Source organism: Rattus norvegicus, chromosome 2, assembly GCF_021556685.1.
Source record: "Rattus norvegicus strain SHRSP/BbbUtx chromosome 2, alternate assembly SHRSP_T2T, whole genome shotgun sequence".
In the NCBI taxonomy this organism is placed as follows: Eukaryota; Metazoa; Chordata; class Mammalia; order Rodentia; family Muridae; genus Rattus; species Rattus norvegicus.
The window spans coordinates 44,765,637-44,786,662 of record NC_141535.1 but is presented as its reverse complement, the minus strand read 5'-3'; the positions used below and the strand labels follow the sequence as shown (position 1 = coordinate 44,786,662).

Sequence of the window (21,026 nt, the reverse complement as noted above, 5' to 3'; positions counted from 1 at the left end):
CTAATTTTGCTACTGTTATGAGTCATAATGTAGATATTTTTGGAGAAAAGAGTTTTGCCAAAGGGGTCATGATGGCCCCCTTCCCCACAAGTTGAAAACTACTGCCTTAAAGGGACAAATACAAGCTTTTGCTTTGTTTTGGGGATTTTTGTATGTTTTTGAGACAAGGCTCTATATGTCTCTGGCTGTCCTGAAACTCAGATCTGCCTGCCTTTGTTTGTGCCACCATTCTTCACTCTGGTAATTTTTTTTTTTTTTTTTTTTTTTTTTTTTGGTTCTTTTTTTCGGAGCTGGGGACCGAACCCAGGGCCTTGCGCTTCTTAGGCAAGCGCTCTACCACTGAGCTAAATCCCCAACCCCAATTTTTTTTTTTAAATTATAACTTCTCAGCTTCTTTTGGTCTTGTCACCAATCTTAGATTTCTGTTTGTCATTAACTGCTTGTTCTCTACTGAGATTTTTATTTTTCTTTGTATCATGTCTCTCCTTTTAATCTTGAGTACATAGAATAAGCATTACTGTCATGTTCTTTAGTTCAGTATAATGATAGTCCTCAATTTTTGTTTGGAATGATGTACAGATAAATTAAGGGTGATGTTACAGCTGGCTGTGTGCCTGAGATATGTAGTATTTTAGCTCCATCATGTGGTCAAAATACAAACTACATGTGTCTGATTATGCCTCTGCCTTAGGGCGGTTTACATAGTGTTTTCGCATATAGTTTGATGTAATTAAAACAAGTTTCAGTTGCCTTTTTACTAGTTCGTACTTTCTTGGTTCTTTTGTTCTTTTTATAAGCAGTTGCTTTAAATTTTTTCTGAATCTGTTAATATTTTCCCCAACTTTCTTATGTATGAGTGTACATGTGTATGCATGTATTGTGTACCATGCACATTCCATGGTGTCCACAGAGACCAGAAGAGGGGTATCTCATCTCCTGCAACTGGAGTTACAGATGATTGTGAATTACTATGTGGGTTCTCTGGAAGAGCAGTGAGTGCTCTTAACCAAGCAGTGCGCTCTCTCATGTGTCCCATCCCCCCCCCCCCAAAATCTCTTTCTTCACAGTGTGCATGTGGAGGTCAGGATAATTTGTGGAATTTGTGGAGTTGTCTCACACCACATGGGTTCCAAAGGACCCATTCAGATTTTCTTGGCAGCAAGCACCTTCACCCATTTAGCCTAGTTGGATCTGGCCTGCTGTAAACGTAACATTTCCGTAAGGTATAGTGACACATGCCATTAATTTCAGCAGTCAGGTAGAGGTAGGTGAATCTCTTGGGTTTGAGGTCTGTGTGGTCTGTATACCAAGTTCTGCTCCAGGCCAGCTTGGATACATGGTGAGACCACCTTAAACAATAATAATACAAACCAAACCATTTTGGGCTGGGGAGATCAGATATCTCTAGGTTAAAAAGACTTGCTGTGGGAGTATGAGGACCTGATTTTCATCCTGGAAAATCTGGTCTGTGCCTTTTTAATTCCAGCACTAGGGGAGAGTGAGACAAGGTCCCTGGGAATTCCCTGAGTCAACCCAGCTTAATTGGTGAGTTCCAGGTCAGTAAGGGAGTCCATCTCATTCTGTTACCTTGACTATAGAAGAGATAAACAATCCCTGTGAACAGGTTTCTGTAACTTTCAAAGTAGTAAATGTAGAAAAAGAAGATCCCAGGAGTGCATTGTTAGAAGGATAGATGAGCTAGCTAGAGCTGGACCTTGCTGGATGGCTGACCCTTTGTATAGTGTGCTCTAAGGCCCCTAGTTCAGTCTCCTGTATTGGAAGAAAGCAAGAAAAGAGGGCAAAAGGCTTGTTGGTTGTAGAAAATTTAAAACAAAACACATTACGATGACATTCTACTAGAGGTGAAAACTGCATATTTGTGTTTTAGTATTATGTGGCTATCAAGAGTATCATTGCCATTTTTAAATTTATTTTAAAATATAAGATCTTTGTGTATCTCCGAGTGGCTTCAAATTTACTTAGTAGCCCAGCTTGGTTTGCATTGGCTGATTTCAAATTTACAGTCTTCCTGTTTTAGTCTCCTAGTATGGTCCATTACATTGGATCATCTTGGTTATTTGTTCTTTCATGCCATAGTTAAAAAGCAGTGGTTATATTAAGACTATTTTAACACTTAACAATGTAAGCAGGCTTATATTGAAAATACCTTTTAATTGCATCTTTAGTAGGATAAAGGAATCCCAAAATTCAGACTGGTACTTCAGTTAATTGAATTATCCTTGTGGGACATAACATACTATGTAGACTTGTTTTCGTGTGTTTATATACATTTTTATTAAGGTATAGTAGTGTTCAGAGAAAATAGAAGAGACCATTTTTGTTTTTGAAAACAGACTGGTCTCAAACTCTTTTTTTTTTTTTTTTTTCCTTTTTTCTTTTTTTCGGAGCTGGGGACCGAACCCAGGACCTTGCGCTTGCTAGGCAATGGCCTCAAACTCTTTAGCTGAGAGATGATCTTTATTTTTTTCTGGCCTTCTTCCCTCTACTTCTTGTGTACTGGGACTGTTACATGTGCTGTCTGTTTTGACATGCTAGGGACCAAATCTGGTGATAAGTACTCTACCAACTGAGCTGTATCCCCAGTTCCTAGTTCTAGGAGTTAAATTTTTCTTTCATTAATAACCCATTTGTTCTATAGTCTTTGTTAAGATTTGCTTTGTGTTCTACAATATGGTCTGTTTTAGAGAACAGTTCTTGTGGTGCTGAAAAGACTATTTTTCAGTATTTAGGTCTAGTGTTCATTCTAGAGAGTCTCATTTTGTAAATAGGGATACAGGTTAGGAAAAGAGAAATAATTTCCTCTAAACTATTAGAGCTGTATAAGTTCCTGTAGATAACTCACTTTAAGATTTGTCCCTTTTTTTGGCCAGGCTGTGGTTGAGCATGCTTTAGTACTATTTCTCAGGAGGCAGAGACAGTCTGATCTCTTAGTTTCAGAATAGCCTGGTCTACAGAGCGAGTTCTCCGACAGCCAGGACTGTATGGTCTGTCTCAAAGGAAAAAAAAGTCCTTTTGGGGAGGGGTGGTTCTGGAGTTTGAGGTTATTATCTTATACATGCTAGCTAAGAAAGTACTGTCAGTTATTGGCATACCCAGTCCTGTTTTAATGTTCTGAAAAATACTATACACAAGTTTGTAACAAAATATTTAAGTATACAGTTACCTACAAGGTCATATCCTAAACATTTTGTCTTATTTGTATTACTTTGGAAATACAGCATATACACTTCAACATGTCCTTACTATTTACTTCTTCACAGTCCACTTCCCTCTTGTTGGGACGTTTCTGTGTGTGACCTCTTGATATCTTTTTCTGAGTTACTTTTCTTCTGATGGACTGGAGAAATATATACAGAGGTATATATGGTCTTGATTGTTTTCTTTAGTGTCTTTTAAGTTAAATTATTTTTCCATCCTTTATGTATTTCGCTAGATATAAATATAATACCTTAGTATATTTTAAGTAGTTTTTTTTAAATTAAGGTTTTAGTAGTAATATTGTATCTCAAGTTAGGTTCTATTTAGCATTCTTGCTTAGTCCATACTTTGTTGTGTGTGTTGCTGGTGACGGGGTATTGAATCCAGGGCCTATCAGGTGCAAGTACTCTGCTACCAATAACCCTGTGCCTTAGTCCATCTTGACATTTTTATATGGACAATGATGTTCTTTTTTCTCCTTTTTTTTTTTTAAGATTTATTTATTTTAGTTATATGAGTATACTTGTTGCTGTCTTCAGACACACCAGAAGAGGGCATCAAGATCCCACTACAGATGGTTGTGAGCCACCATGTGGTTGCTGTCAGTGCTCTTAACCACTGAGCCATCTCACCAGCCCGACAATTATATTCTTGAATACCAACTTTCTGTGTCTTGTTTCTTATTTGTATTTTACTACACTGGCAATTTTTCAGCAGACTTTGAAAAGTCCTGCATTGTATTATTATTATTTTTTTTGCAAGCAATTAAACATAATTCTACTGTTTTGGGTTGTTAGTAGAAGACTAACGATTCTAAAGATCCTTAAATGGGAGACAAGTATATGACTGGTGATTTAGCAAACAGTAAAACTGAAGGAGACAGGTACTGGTTTGTCAGGCTTTCTGAGGTCTTTGGAGGTTCACAACAGGAGTGAGGGCCTGGGAACGTGCTTCCTTTGCATCTAGTTTATAGAATCATCTGCATTTATAATAAACTTGTTTTTGCCAGGTGATGGTAGTGCACACTTTCAATCCCAATACTTGGGAGGTAGAGGCCAACTATGAGTTTGAGGTCAGCCTGGGGCTACAAAGCAAGTTCAGGACAACCAGGGGTGCATAGAGAAACCCTGTTTTGAAAAACCAAACTTCGGCTGGAGAGATGGCTCAGTGGTTAAGAGCACTGACTGCTCTTCCAGAGGTCCTGAGTTCAATTCCCAGCAACCACATGGTGGCTCATAACCATCTGTAATGGGATCCAATGCCCTCTTCTGATGTGCATGAAGAGATCAACAGTGTATATGTGACATAAATAATTAAAACAAAACAAAACCAAAACTCCAAACAAAAAATCATTCTCTTTGTTTCAGAGGAGGTTGCTACTTGGTGTTCATTCATGCAAACATGACTATAAGAAATGGTCCATGGGAAAAGCAATATGGTATTGGCATTTTTAGCACTTAAAAAAAATTGAATGGGGATGCACAGGGTGGGCACATGGTAGATTTCCTTTTCCAACTACCTACCTACTCAGCCCCTACATACTCTTGACTAAACCTGAATTTTCACATGATGTTCCACTTTTGTTAAATGCTGATTAATTGATGCTGAAACCAAATTCATTTAATTTGTCTGGTACAACATGTAATTAAGGTTACTGTCAGTATTCCTAGCAGCAGCAGGAGGTGGCCAGAATTCACCAAGCTGTGGAAAAGTGCTGGATGGTAGAGATATGTGTAGGTGATACACTTTCTTTTTCTTGGTCAAACAAGATAACCTTGGAGTCATGTATTACCAAGTCAAGGCAGCTTAAAGTAACCTAACATTTGGTGTTACTGTTGCACAATATAAACCCAAAAGTTGTATCTACATGAGCCTATGGGGGGAAACTAGAGGGAGAAGGGTTAAGAGATTGATTCCCGGATCCCAGCATGTAAATACCCTACTTAGTGGACACTTGTCACTCCAGTTTTGTTGTTGTTTTTATTGTTGTTTTGTTTTGTTAGTGATGGAGTAAATGTCCAATAGGTTTTTCTTCTGTTCTTTACCTTTGAGAAAGACACAAGTTTGAACAGGCTCTGGTATAAAATGATTAAGACCTTGTATTTTGGGTGGGCTCAGCGAGGAATGTACAGACTTTTGGTACCAAAGAAGATTGTCCCTCACAATAGTTGTGACTCATAGCACATAGCTAAATGTAATTGGTGATGTTAAATATCTTGTCCTTTAAAGTAGGCGTCCTTAATAGCAGCTCTTCTTTTCATCCTAGCATGCCAGATTTTTTTTCTTTTAGTTAAGGTGCTTTTAAACAGTCACAAATAGGTAATGTTGAGTTTGTTAAAATGCTTTTTCCTCCTTTTGTGGAGGGGATTGTTTCCCAACCCTTCAGAAGCTATTTGAGGGGCAAGGCTCAGCACTCCAGGGGCAGAGGGTAGTGGGCCAGGGCGGGCAGGGAATGCAAGGCCAGCCTGGTTGAGTTCTGGGACATCCAGAGCTACATAATAGACTGTCCGAAAGCAAACGACCTAACTAAAATGTTGAATATACCTGAGTTTATTGTACACCTGTTATCTGACGGATAAGGTGAAGGAATTTCCAGCAGGTTCAGGCCAGCTTGAATAATCGTAGAACATGACTCTTGAATGTTGAGTGAAAAATGGATAGAAAATTTATTCTTACTATGGATGTGAATGATAAATTAATATCAGCCCTCAAGGCTTAAGGGGACATCTTGCAAGAGAGGACTGAAAGCATCTAAGAAAGGAAGGAGTGGAATATTGCCGAATGCTGCCTTCCATGCATGGCATGGCTGGTCACTCCTGAATTCATAGCAATTGTGAAACACAACATTTTGCCTGCTCTCCTGGTGTTAGGAATGGTGAGGGACTCACAAGTTCTCACCTACCCCTCCCAAGAATGTATTGGTAGCCAATGGTTGCTGGACAAGCAGGCATTTTCTTCAGTGGTGTAGCACTGTTAAGATGCCCATGGTGCTGTAAAAAGCCCTCACTCTGGTACTCTAAGCAACCTTAATGAAATGCATTGGGTCAGCACAACAACAAAAACTGTAAAAGTAGAAACATAGGAGTAGACAAGAGAGTGATGGGAGTGATATCAAAATTTAAGGGTAAGAAAGCTATAATGAAACTCATCATTATATAGAACTAATATATGCTAATAAAAACAAAGGATGAGTCCAAAAATCACTTTTTCCTTTAAGCATATATATGTAAATGAACTTTTTGTGAAGTTAAGAGTTAATGAGTTTTATTATGGGGCATTCATGTACACAATGTCACTTTAATTTCTTATTTCTCTGTAGGTCGACATTTAATTTGTTAATGGAAATAAATAACTCATTAATGGAAGTAAATTAAGATTTATAAAACATTCCATCCCTTTTGGGAGGTGTGTCATTAAAATCTTTTGGCTTTCTGTGTGGTGGTTGTAGTCCTTGCTTCCCCTCCCATGGGTATGGCTGAGTGTGGATGTGCGAGACTAGGAATTTGACCACGGACGGGCCTTGCATATGATCTAGGCAAGCACTAAATTAATGAACATCTACTTCAAGGTTCCTTGTTTATAATTTTTCATCTAAACAAGTAATGGCTTATAAACTTTTTTAAAAAATATTTTTGAGGGGTTGAGGATTTAGCTCAGTGGTAGAGCACTTGCCTAGGAAGCGCAAGGCCCTGGGTTCGGTCCCCAGCTCCGAAAGAAAAAAAGAACCAAAAAAATATTTTTGAAAATTTTTTGTGTATGAATGTTTTGCCTGCCTGTATGTCTGTATTTGCCACATGGTGTCTGGTGCCCATGGAGGTCAGAAGAGGGGGTCAGATACTTTAAACTGGAGTTAAAGTTACTGTTTGGTTGCTGGGAATTACACCCTGGTCCTCTATAATAAGAGCAGCTAGTGCTTTTAATAGCTTAGTCATCTCTACAACTAAATCTCACCACCCCCACCTGCTATCCTGGACTTAACAATCAGACTGGCCACAACTCACGGATGGTATCTTCTGCCTCCTAAACACTGGGAGGTGTGGAGTACCATGCCTAACTTGATAGATACAGTTGGTTTTGATATTAAGCGTATACTGACTTTAGATTTTTTTCTGTTTGAGATGAGATCTTGTTATATAATCTCTGCAGGTTTTATTTTCACCACACAACCCAAACTTGTCTGCTCCAGTATCTGTAGTCTTGAGATTACAGGTGCTTGTCACCACATCTGGCTTTTGCTTCAGTTACTTAGTTTCTGTTTTTCCCACATCTCTTAAATTGTATCTTTGATAATTATTTGTAAAGAACATAGATTCTTCACCGTGAGTAGAACAGTCATCCCTCTGTGAGTCAGTTTAATTAAATATGAACCATTGAAGTTTAATTTGAACCAGTATTATTTCAGGTGCCTTATAGCTACATGTATCCAATAGCAGTATTAACTAGCTTTAGATTTTGTTTTGTTTTCTCTTGAGACTGGTTCTCCCTGTAGCCATTGCTATCTTAGAACTCAGATCCCTCTGCCTTGCTAGTTACTGGGATTACAGGCTATACTACCACTCCTGAGTGTTACTATAGTTTTTTTTTTAATGTCCTTCTTATATGTCTGTGTGAGGGTGTCAGATCTTGGATTTACAGACAGCTTTGAGCTGCCTTGTGGGTACTGGGAATTGAACTTGGGTTCTTTGGAAGAATATTGAGTGCTCTTAATCGCCAAGCCATCTCTCTAGCCCCTGTTACAGGTATTGATAGATGATGTCAAATAATTTTTGTTGGAAAGTCATGATACAGGGTTTTATTGATGCTTGTTAAGTGTTCTGGTGGTTTTTATCTTCACCTTCTTTAGTGTATTAAGGCTGTGTTAAGGAAATTGAATAGTTTTGTACTTACTGTAAAAACATTACATAAGGATGGGGACTGTAGTTCAGTTGGTGGAGTATGCTTAGCATACATGTTCATTCCCCTACCGTATAGACACGGCATTGGTGGCATACCCCTGTAGTTTTAGGTGGAGACCTTGAGGCTTCACTCAGGTGGTCAGAGATACGGGGTATCTAGGAACCTTGCATATATGTAAGCACAGAGTTATGATGTCCCTGCGAATTTTTTAAAGAGGTTTGGTTACCTTTTCATCCTCATTAATCTGAGGAAAAGAAAAGAGATTGTTGGGGATTTCATTGTCAATCTTTACAGCCGATTTAGGATAAACATTTCCTAAATGACTAAGATATCTATGTGGATAGTTGAGCAGAGATAAAATTCAAAGGTAAAGGCAGCAAAGGAGGTGGATACTGTGAAGGCAGAGGTGCAAAGTCTTCTTGCCCTGTTTAGTTACCCATAGGATATCTATAAGGCCAAGTACAAGTTTTGCTTTCAGCAAAAGATTTCAAGTCATTGGTAAGTCTATGGAGCCATTATAACTCACATGTCAGAGGTATTCTGTATTCTGTCTGTTAGTAAAGGTGGTCTTGCTCAGCAGTATGGTATTTCAGTCATTTAAAATAAGGTCTGTTTACATTTTTCTTCTTTAGAAATAGAAAGGACTGAAATAGTTTTTCAGTCTTTCTTCGTTTCTCTAGACCTAGACAAGCCTTTTCTTGTTTGTTCATGGATTTTTAAAAAAGATTTATTTTTTATTCAGACCCACCAGAAGAGGGCATGGGATCCCATTACAGATGGTTGTGAGCTACCATGTGGTTGCTGGGTATTGAACTCAGGACTTTCTCAGAGCAGTTAGTGCTCTTAACCACTGAGCCATCTCTCCGACCCTTGACAATTTAATTTCTCTTGCTGTAGAATAAAACAATGAAAATGTTTATATCAAGTAGAATGAAGTACATAGAATATTATACTTTGTTACAAGAAAAGCCAGCACATTTTAACTTGCTTTTCTTGGAGTATTGTATTGTTACTATTGCTGCTATTATTATTATTATTATTATTATTATTATTATTATTATTATTATTATTGGACAAATAGACGTAGTTCTTGAAATTTTCAGGGAAAATTAAAATTTCTTTCCTGTCAAGCAGAAAAAGAGAGACTAACAATGTTTATTTTCATACATATTTCAAATACCTTGGAAGTAACTGCATGTATTCTTAACCTTTTATAAACTTAGTGATAAATTGGTGTGTTACTGATTTTAAAATTTAGGTTTAATAAATAAATGTATTTGTATTGCAGTCATCATTGAATTTTGAGAAGCATTCTGAAAATTTTTCATGGACAGAAAATCGATATGATGTGAGTCGTCGACGACACAATTCTTCAGATGGCTTTGATTCTGGTATTGGACGTCCTAATGGAGGTAATGTTCTAAGGAATAATAGAACTCATTTTTTTTCATAATCTTTAGGATGTTTTGATTGCTATTCAGTCATTAAGTGTAACTATCTTTGAATTTATATTACTTTACTGTTATCAAATAAAGGTAATTTTGGGAGGAAAGAAAAAAATGGATGGCGTACGCATGGCAGAAATGGTACAGAAAACATAAATCATCGAGGGGGATACCATGGTGGAAATTCCCGTTCTCGTAGCAGTATTTTCCATTCTGGAAAAAGCCAAGGACTACATGAAAACAACATCCCTGACAATGAAACTGGGAGGAAAGAAGACAAAAGAGAACGCAGACAGTTTGAGGCTGAGGATTTTGTAAGTTTTTCACAATTTTAATACAAATGATGTTTCTGCAAGTGCCATTTAGTATCAAGGCACTCCTAGGCTGTTTTTTAAATTAGTACAGGTAATTTTCTGTAGGGTCATCCTAACAGGTGCTTGTCCAGTTGTGGGTGTTTTGTATTGGTTAAGGGTTTCATGCCCAGGCTGAGTTGAATTCAAGCATGAGTCACTGTTACTTAGTTCTTTATTTTATATGGAATCACAGATTTTTTTTTTTTAATGCACTTGTATGTGTGTTGGTGCAGGCCACAGTGTGTCTGTGATTGTGGAGGTCAGACTTTGACTTTTATTGAGACTGGGTCTTACTATGTAGCCCTGGATAACCTAGAACTTGTCATATAGACCAGGCTGCCAGTTCCAAAGCGGATTAAGATTAACTAAGGGGCCATACTCAACCTAAAAGTGTGGCCAGGATGGGGTCCAAAAGAATAAAAGGAACTAAAGGAGAATGTAGTACAGTCAGACACCCCCTTCTTTTTGTTTCCTGCACCCATGATGTGAGTATCTCTGTTCCACAATGACCTCCCTACAACAGTGAACTGAGCTTTCTGAGACCCTTGCTTCTCCTTGTTAATTTTTTAACCTATTTAGTCATGGCCACTAATATAAATTCTAGTACATATTTGTCCTTAATACTAGTATTTTGAGATAGGGTCTTACCATAGCTCTTGCTACCCTGGCATTCACAGTGTATACCAAACTGGCCTTGAATTCACTGCCTCTTCCTTCCAAGTACTGAGATTTAAAGGCACGAGCCACTTCACACAGCCTCTAGAGGATAAGTTTTGGGAGTTGTTTCTCCTTTTAGAATGTGTATCCAGGTAATTGAAGTCAGGGTGGCAGGTCGGAGGCTATGTGCTTCTACTACCCTCTTTCAAGTGGTTTTTGTTGACCAGTGCTGCCTTAAACTAATTCCCTTCCTCTTCTCACTTCTTCCAGAATCTTTTGGCATATTTATGTTGTTTTCATTCCTTATAGAAAAGTGAATACTTTACCTTAGACCTAGTAGCTTCATATAAACTCTCATTCCTGTGTGTGTGTGTGTGTGTGTGTGTGTTTACATATATAGATACATTCATACACACACACACACACACACACACACACACACACACACACACATATACACACACACAAATGTGTATTCATGCATCATCTTGAAAAGGCATTTTGCTGGTTGATTTGAGACATGAGTTGCCCAGGCTAGGCTGGTCTGAAACTTAAGGACTCATGTGTTAGTGAAAGCAGATTTTTCATCTTTTTCCTTGTCTCAGTATGTGTTTTCTCTAAACACTCTACTTTTTTTTTTTTTTAAGATTTATTTATTTATTATATAGAAGTACACTGTAGCTATCTTTAGACACACCAGAAGAGGGCATCAGCTCTCATTACAGATGGTTGTGAGCCACCATGTGGTTGCTGGAATTGAACTCAGGACCTCTGGAAGAGCAGTCAGGGCTCTTAACCGCTGAGCCATCTCTTTAGCCCCCAACACTATACTTCTTAAATTACAGAAAAATGACCTTCTTACTTTTGGGATTTTGTTGTTTGAGTGAGGGTCTTGTGTAGCCTAACCGATCCTTCTGCATTTAATTCACAATTGCTGGGTTTATAGCTGTGTGCTAACCACTGTTCTTGGCTCTCAGTTATTCCTGATAATTTAAATTTTACATACATTCATTTATTATTAGTATTATTTGAGTGGCTGTATGAGATTGTTGTTGCTCAGTTATACAGTTTAATGTGACAGGGGAGAACTGTTTTTATTGAGCTCTTACTCCTAGTGGAAAGATTCAAAACATTTAATGAAAAAATAAATTTGTATTTTGTAGAGAATATGAAGAGGAAGTGACTGAGTAGCCACCGTGGTTGGGGAAGTCAAGAGTCTTCTATGTAACATTGAATCTGGGACTTAATTGATCAGAAAGAACAAGCCTCGTCAGCACTATGAAACTGGGGAGAATATGTAGCTCTGTGATAGGACATGTGCTGCTTATGTAAGAGGTCCTGGTTCAGTCCCCAGCATCACTAAAATTAAAAACTTTTGAAGAAGAAAGGATGAGTCTAGTGTAAAGGATTTTACTTTCTAAATGTAGTGCTTTGATCTGAAGCTTTGATAACTCAAGATTGAGGTATTTGGATAATTTTTGGCTGTATTTCAGGTAGCTGAAGGGAAAAGGTGGACATAATTGGACGTGAGACAGGGGGTGCTTACAAAAAATGAATAGTCATAGATTTGTTTTAGATATTATTACCAAGTAACAGTGGAAGTTTCTGTACCTTAACCAGTTGAGTGGTCTGTTTTTCTACTTCACCATCACCAGAAAATTTAATTTACATAATCAGACTGGGGATACTAGTGTTCTCTCACAGTGCATTAAACAATATAGTGAATTAAATACGTAGCACAGTATAAACTCTTTAAAAAAGTGTGTGTGTGTGTGTATGTATGTATGTGTGTGTCTTATGGGATCATAATAAAATTATGTAATTTTCTCCCTTATCATCCTATGTAAACAGTCTTCTCTTTTTCATGTTAAGACGTTTTTGTTGTGCCTTTCCTTGAGAGAGGTGTTGGGGAAGGGAGGAAAGGTTGGGAGAGAGGAGAAAGAGTTTCTTAATATGCAAATACATCCTGTTCAGCCCTTATAATGTTACTTGTACCATTTGTTTATCCAATACTAATGGTTAGCCTTCAAAAATACATAGAAAGTAATTAAGCTCTTAGTAAAAGCTAATGTCTGCCTGGCATGGGAGCAGAGACAGACTCATCTCTCTGAGTTTGAGGCCAGTCTTGACTACATAGTGAGTTTCAGGTTAGCCAGGGCTACAGCGGAATGAGACCCTGTTTCAACTCCCCACCATAACACCCCACCCCAATTGCTATTATTTTATTGTCTCTCACCTCCAGTTCTAAGATAGTGGTAATCAGTTACTCTACTTCAGACCTGAAGTATAGGCATAGTTTTTTAATATATATGTATATGCATATAAATGAATATATTTATAAGCTATATAGTTTATTGTGTATTTAATGCTATAGTATAATTAAAAGGATATATAGCCAACAGATAAACTTAATTCTGTTTTGTTTTCTGTGAAGGAATTAGTTATACTGGTATACATAAACATTCTTACGGACTTTATAGTAATGTTAATTCCGTGCTAATAAGTATTCATCTCTGTATATTTAAAAGTATTTGTACCTGGTTTCATTCTATTTTTCATAAGTATCTTTCTTAAGGAAAGAAGGCTATATTGCCAGGTAATACGAAAGCAACCTAGAATAATAGTATCAGTCTTAGGGTTCTAGAGTTTAAACATCTTCCAAGATTGGAGTACTCATTAATGCTTTTCTCTTTTGAGTAATCCCTAAAATTCCTTGAAAAGAATTTCATGCTTTGCTTTGGGGGAATGTGTGTGTTTCTTTCTGTTACTTTATTAAGACAGGATTTATTTATGCAAGTTACAGAAAAAGTTGACTAGCATACAATCCTTTTTTTTTTCTTTTCTTTTCGGAGCTGGGGACTGAACCCAGGGCCTTGCGCTTCCTAGGCAAGCTAAATCCCCAACCCCATACAATCCTATTTAGTTCTATTATTTCTTTGAGACAGGCTCTCTCACATAGACTGTCATTGAATCTTACTGTGTTCTCAGGATGGCAGTCTGAATTATCTTGCCTCATCCTTCCATGTGTTTAGAATGGGTGTTTTAACAGAAGCAGCCCATTGAGACATACAGCACCTTATAGAATTGGCAAATAGTATAATTTTCATCTCATTGTTCATAATTTTATAGTGTAGAAAGTATTATACTTTTGTCTGGGGTTTTCCATTTACTGCTGTGTTGATCAGCCTCCCTTGAACTACTTGACTGTTACTGTTTCCTATGCTTTCTAAATAGCAGCTGCTATAGAGGCCAGGCTCTGAGTTAAATATTCAATCTGGGATCTTTGGTGGTTTTGTCTTTTGGTAGTGTTGAATATTTAACTAAGGGCCTGGCATGTATTAGACCAGTATTCTACCATTTTGCTACATTCTCACCCCTGTGTCTGTGTTCTCTTTATTATAAATATTTCTCAGACATTAGAGGAAGATAAAGATTTTCTTTGTCTACAACTAGCAATGGAGAGCTGAGAAAATTGAATGCAAAAATTTATGGAGAATTAGTTAGAGCTATTTCATGTTCCTCAATTATTAAATATATAACTGATTGTTTTAAAATATCTTTGATATGTGAAACTCTTACATACTGTTAAATTTTAAAATTTAATTTTCTTTTAGCCATCTTTAAATCCTGAATATGAGAGAGAACCAAATCAGAATAAATCTTTAGCTGCGGGCGTATGGGGTAAGTAATACTTTATTTAATTTTTGAGGGACAGAATATATTGTATTTGTAGGTTTTCTTTTTTAAAGAGTACCAAATAGGATACAGTAAAGCTCTTTAATAACTGCACTTGATGTGCTAAGCTACTGAAGTAATATCTTTAAAAGGGGAAGACTTTGGGGGTATAAACTTGATTTGAAATAATTTACACATGCTAGTGACATTATGTATTTGATCTTTTTGAGAATGATTCCTGGTTAATGAAGTTTTGAGTGGCCTAATCTCAGACAATTCAATATATAGTTAAATTCTTAGTTTCTTATTTTTAAAATTTGACTAACTTGGAAAACAAGTACTTTTAGTCATATTGTAATATGAAATTAATCTTTATGTATGAAATTGGTTGTGTATAGACTGTTTAATTGTATAGATTTCCTTTTGACTAGTCTATATTTGAAGTTACTTGATTTAGTTTTTTAAAGCTTAATGAGTTTCTGGCAAATAACTCCCTTTTAAAACTGTTGAGTTTAATTTGATAATATCTTATAGAAGAAACTGCACTCATAGTACAAATTAGAAAGCTTTTAAAAGATTTAAGTGAAGTTTAAAATAATGAAGTTTTTATAAGATTTCTGGAAAATAAACGAATTTGATACCACGTTAAACGTGCTATCCATTTTAAAATTTGTAGACGTGTTCATTTGTAGCATTTAAATTGAAAACCAACAACCTACTTTATAAAAGGATTGTGGCTTATGAGAGCATGCTAGTCCTAATAATAATGGCATTATTTTAAACTTTGCCACTTTCCGTACTAGTCTTAATTGTATTTATGGAGTAAAATTGGGGAATTACTTTGTTTTCTTTTGCTCTCCCTCTTAATTTAATGTCTTTTGAGTGTGGGGGAGGGGGTGGTCAGACATTTTTGTTAGAACCATGTGAATGGCATTGTTTTTTCTGTATTGCAAATTAGTATTTCTACCACTCTCCCCAGGCCTACACGCCCAGACACACACATACCCAACCAAAAAAATCTCCCAAGCTCCTCTCTTAGGTATGTTTCCTTATTATTCAGTTTTTCTGGGAACAACTGATTGCATAAGAATATAGAATCACCTTTAAAGTGTTAAATAGACTCTAAGAAATTAGGGATGATTTGGATTTTAGTAAAGTAAATTTTAAAAATCATGAATGTCAGCATTTGTCATATAAACTATAAGATAATATTGTGGTACTGTCCTTGGTTGACTTCATCTTAGATATGATTTAAAGAAAAAGACAGTTTTGAAGACTAGACTAAATGTATTAATATAAAGATTTTGGTTCTGTTGTTTCTAAGTTGATTTAAGGATTTTAAGTACTAGTTGAAAAAATATTTAAAGGGGAGGAAAACTGTTTATGTAAACTAAGATATGTGTCTGCATTAGTAATAAAACAAAAGGTTAATTGTGGAATGGTTAATGGTTAAATTTTGAGTGCTTCCCATAGGAATACAATGAAACTCTAAATTGTATCACAGTACACTCTATTCCTTTCTCATTTAACACCCTGGGTTCCCAAGTATGCTTTTCCTTATTGCAACATTTAGAGTAGCTATGTTCCTGAGGAAGATGAAAGGATTTTAGCAAAGACTTCAGTAGAACTTTTCTAATGATACTACCAGGTAAGCAAAAATTTACTAAAAAAAATTTAGTACTTGTAAAGTGAAAATTGTTTCCCAAACTATGACTTTGTCAATCACAAATGGGCTATTCTTAATATGATACTCAAATTTAAAAACAGTTCGAGGGAAATTAAGTTATTTAAAATAAAGTTTATTTAAGTTTATTTAAGTTTATTTTTACTTAGGATTTAGTGGCTTTAATTGGGAACATCTGCATCCAAGCTTGTATGTATAAACCTGGATCAAAGCTATATTTGGTTAAAAAAAAGTTAATGATTATTAAGTAATCTCTATGTAATAACATGATACTGAAATAGCAATTCATGATACTTGGCAGTGTGTAACTGAGAATTTTAAAATGATTTTGTTGCCTTATTTGAGGGTTGAGGAGCAAGGAGAAAGAAGGCTGAGTGTGTATGTGTAAGTTACTGAGGGAACTTAACAGAAGTCCTAATGAGTGCTATAGGCCAATAGCATATCACCATGATTGTTCTTAAGTTAGTGCTTAAGATATAAAGTCATGGAAGAATAATTTTTGAATTAATAGAATCTTCTGGTCAGCATTTATATTTGTATGTAGTATGATGATGGTCTATGATTTTTGCTTATAACTGGTATAGTACTTTTTAGTATAAGGCACATACATTAATAAAATCTTTTTGTTTAGCATTCTGAACTAAAGCATATTAACAACCAGTCTCACCACCACCACCACTTAAAACAACGACAACCCCCCCAAAACAAACAAACAAACAAACAAACAAACACGCAAACCGAAAACCCAATGCATTTCTCATTAACTAGAGAACTGGAACATAGTTAGCCCTAACTGTACGGATTGAAAAATGAAATAGTATTATGGTGATGGATCATTTTGTTTGAGTATTGAAATAACATTCCTCTACTGTCTGTCTTATGTAAAAGGAGTGAAAAATTTAACATTGTAAGAAGAAGGGAATCGAGCAGTTTTAAGACTGAGTAGACAACTTGAAAGTAAATCTTTTGTCAGGAACATAACTTGCTTAGTTGGGTATGGTGCACACAATTGTAATTCTAATATCTAGGAAGCACAGGAAGATTTTAAAAAAGACATTTCAATCGCATCCCCTTTCCCCTTTTCCCATTCTTTACTCTTCCCTACTTACCTTGATTCAGGGTCTTACGGGCTTGACATCCGCTGATCTTTCTGCCTATATTTTTGAAACTCTGTAATTATAGGCATATGACATTGCACATAGCTTGTGAAGCATTCTTTATATGAGTAAAGCAGTAGATCTTATTAGAGGACAGTCACCCATCTCTGTTGATACTTACTAAATGTACACCTAACTGATTAAACAGCTGCAGATCCAAACAGATTTCTTAAATAAGAACATTCAAACCTAGCACAACCCAGTGTTTTTTTTTTAAAGGAATAATATTTAGCAGATTGTTTTTCTCTGTTAAAATAAGTTCACAATAGGAATTTAATTTCATTGGTTGATATAGATTCTTTTGAATCTGATATATTGTCAATATTGTTATAGGAAATTTTAAAATTCTTTTGAAAATGTATTTCAAATGATACTTTTCTACTTGGTTATGTGCATATATACATTAAAAATGACCCTTCTGTTAAGACAGGACTCTAAAGTAGCCTCAACTCAGTGCTAGCCTTGACTCAACTTGGAAATAAATACATTGCAAGTTTCTTATTGGACCATTCAGATAATATTTTTAGTTAGGGATACTAACCATTTTGTAAAATACACCTGTCTGGATTTCCATTTTCTCTATCAGTATAGTTGTTAAGACCACTGCCTTTGGAATCAGCTAGGTCTAGGTCCTAGTGTCAGATCTTTTATTAGTTATTTAGATACATGATAGATAATTTATTTTTTGAGTGAATTCTCTTATATGAGAGATGAAGGTGATCACAAAACACAAAATTACTGCTTTTCCTTTTTTTTTAAAAGGTTTATTTATTATATATATGAGTATACTGTAGCTGTCTTCAGACACACCAGTTAGATCTCATTACAGATGGTTGTGAGCCACCATGTGTTTGCTGGAATTTTGAACTCAAGACCTCTGGATAAGCAGTCAGTCCTCTTAACCACTGAGCCATCTCTCTAGCCCCTTCGTTTTCTTACTCAGAAGTCTTTTATTATGACACAAGTGTTTGGTCAATATCAATTGCTTTGTTCACATCCTATAAGTGAAAGGAATTACAGAATCATTAAAAGGTAAAAATGAAACTTGTAGGTAGTAGGCCAGAAAGGCAGTAATAAATACAGTGATGGAATCAGATTATGTGCAGTGGGTAACTCTATGAAGACCATATTGAAAGACAAAAAGATTTGGTCAGTGAATTGAAATGTTCAAGGTCTGTAGCCAAGATTGCCTTCAAATGCTCAGTCTTCCTGTTCTGAGTTTGTTATTTGAAGCAATGTTCTGATTTTTCTTATGTAGCCCGGGTTAGTTCCAAAGTTGGCCACAGAGACCAGAAGAGAATAGGGGTTTCTGCTTTGATATTCTCCACATTATTTGAGTCAGGTTACCTCACTGAATCTGGAGCAGTGCTGGCAGCCAATAAGACCAGTGGTCCTCTTGTCTCTGCTACCCACAGTGCTGGGATTATAGGCATGCATGGGGTCACATCAGCTTTGATGTAGGTGTTAAGGGTTTGAACTTTGGTCTCTATGGTTGCCCAGTGAGCTCTCTGACCCTAGGAAAACTTCCTTTAAAGAATTGCACTTTTTATTTATATAGTAAACAAAAAATGCTTTATTTTGTGGTTTGTGGGTAAAAATGGCAGTGGTGCACGTAGAGTTTAGAGAACAGCTTGTGGAAGACACTTCTGTCTTTCCAACATGTAGACCCATGGGAATTAAAACTTAGTTTGTCAGGTGTGGTGACAGATGTCCTTACTTGCTGAGTTATTAACTCTCACTGGTCTCAAGAAAATTTTCTTAACTGGTCAGCGTTTGTATAGTTTATTCAGACTAGCTTTATAGGATATAAGTAGGCCTTTACATATTGATTGATTGATTGATTGATTGATTGAGGCAGTGTTTCTCTGTAACATTCCTGTCTGACCTCCAATTCACAGTGATATGTCTGCCTCTGCCTCCCAGGTGCTGGGATTAAAGGCATGTGCCACCAACACATGGCCTTCTTTTACTCTTACATGTTAACATTAAGTACTAGGAAAAGCATACTTTTTTGAGTTACTGTTCTGAAGATAGCATATCCCTTTTTGTGAGTATTTTGTATAAATTATTTAAATACCAAAAATTTATTTTATGAAACAAGACTGTTTTTTATAAGTGAAAGACCAACTCTATAAAGTTGAACAGTAAGGTTAGAACGACTTAGAAGTTAGTATTAGATTTAATAATCATGTACAAAATCCCATTTTTCTCTGCATCATGATACTTAATATAAATTCATAAAACATAACACAATATTTGCTTCTCTTCACTCCTTATCAAGGAATTCCTTATCTTCTGAGACTTTTATCATCTCTTTCTTTTTGCTACTGAGTCTTCTGAGAGTGATTTCTTAGGCTTCACCTTTCTTCTTTATAGGACAGTCCATCATTCTTTGCACTGAGGACCTCATTGAAGAAACAGCCAGAGTATTTCTTGCTTCAAGGAATCCAATTTTAGGAAAGGTGAAATTTGTAGTCAGAATTAATTTGAGGCTCAAAACTAAAACAAAACAAAAGCGAACTTGTCTGTATACTCTGTCTTTTCTGCCTCCTTTTCATATGCCACATATTCCTTTTTTGAGTTAGGGTCTCAGTAGGCAGTGCAGGCCAATGTGAACCTTGTGACTATTCCCTCAACTTCTCAAACTTTGGGTATGCAGGCATGTACCAACACCACATCCATCTTGTTTGTGCTTTTAAATGCAGTGATGACATATATTTATAAAAATTTTATTTGTTCATGTTTTCAACCTTTGTCAAACCATTTTCTTGATGTTTAAACAGAGAATAGGTTATGAATTACATAATTTCGGCTGAAAAAATTCTGTTTTACTTCCATCAAAAGTTGACATTTTCATTTCATTTCATTGCTTCTGAGAGTCTACAGGGCAGATTATTAGATCATTCTCAGCTGTTAAACTTCTCAGTGCCCATTCTAAACCGAATCTTTTCCCTTCACATCTTCCTTTGGCAGTGTCTATTGATCACCCTATTGCTGGCACCTCTACTTCGATATAGCTTATTTACTTACTTGGTCCATTACAGTAGCGTAATGTAAAAGAATCTGAGGGAAGGAGGATGAACTTAGTTGCTTAGCCATATTGAACAGATCTTATCAGTCATGTTTGTGATGTACTGATTGAAATGTTCCTGTTTCAAAGCCTGATATCTGATTCCCTGAAACTCATTACCTTTTGTATTTTGTAAACATCAGTTATGCCTCACATTCTTTGATGTTATTTAAAATTCTAGCCTAAGATATTGTCTTATATAATTCCAACCTCTTTCTCCCCTTTTGAGAGCACTGAATCTTAACCATGGACTACCATGAATTTTCTTCCCCCTGTTTTGACATTACTGTGTTAAATGAAACAAGTTTGGTACTCCTATCTCCTTTTTTTTAAGTGCTAGGACTATAAATGCCACCACGACACTCTTAAGGAACCTCTTGGTAGGAGGAATCAAGCAGTGTCTCAGTTTTAGCATAAGCAGGCCAAAACTGCCACCAATCATACCCAGCTAAGAGCCTGGATTTTTCTTAATGTTTATTATTAATAGTTTATTCATGCTATTACCTTTTTTCTAAAAACTGCTAAAACAGTTGAGTGTCTAGTATTTGTTATTCTATATTTCAGATCTTCATTTTTATTTTTGGTTTTCTTCATTGTATAATAATATACTTAGTTAAACTACTTTGACAGTTTTCTTTGTGTTATGTGTTTGAAAGTTATTTTCAAGCTATTAGGTCTTTTAGGTACCAAAACTTATAGGATATTTTCCCTAGTAATTAAATATATATTTGATTTTTGGTAAGATTTCTCATTTTTTTCTAAGCTCTCATTTGTCTGTCAGCATGGCAGTAGATGAAATGTCAGTTTGATCTTTTGGAGAGTTTGGAGTCTTAGATGAACTGAGTCTTTCCAAGTTTTCTTTTTTCTTTT

At 36.0% G+C, this 21,026-nt stretch overlaps 1 protein-coding gene across 17 annotated transcripts in view; it reads left to right on the top strand.

Annotated features, from left to right (window-relative positions):
- Gpbp1 (GC-rich promoter binding protein 1) overlaps nucleotides 1-21,026 on the top strand; it is a 67,256-nt gene that overhangs the window by 27,325 nt on the left and 18,905 nt on the right. For 5 of the 17 annotated variants that reach the window (NM_001106410.2, XM_087618140.1, XM_087618076.1 and 2 more), the window contains 4 exon segments: nucleotides 9,404-9,527; nucleotides 9,651-9,874; nucleotides 14,185-14,251; nucleotides 15,225-15,284. In NM_001106410.2, coding sequence (NP_001099880.1) covers nucleotides 9,404-9,527; nucleotides 9,651-9,874; nucleotides 14,185-14,251; nucleotides 15,225-15,284 — 475 coding nt within the window. 17 annotated transcript variants of the gene reach the window in all.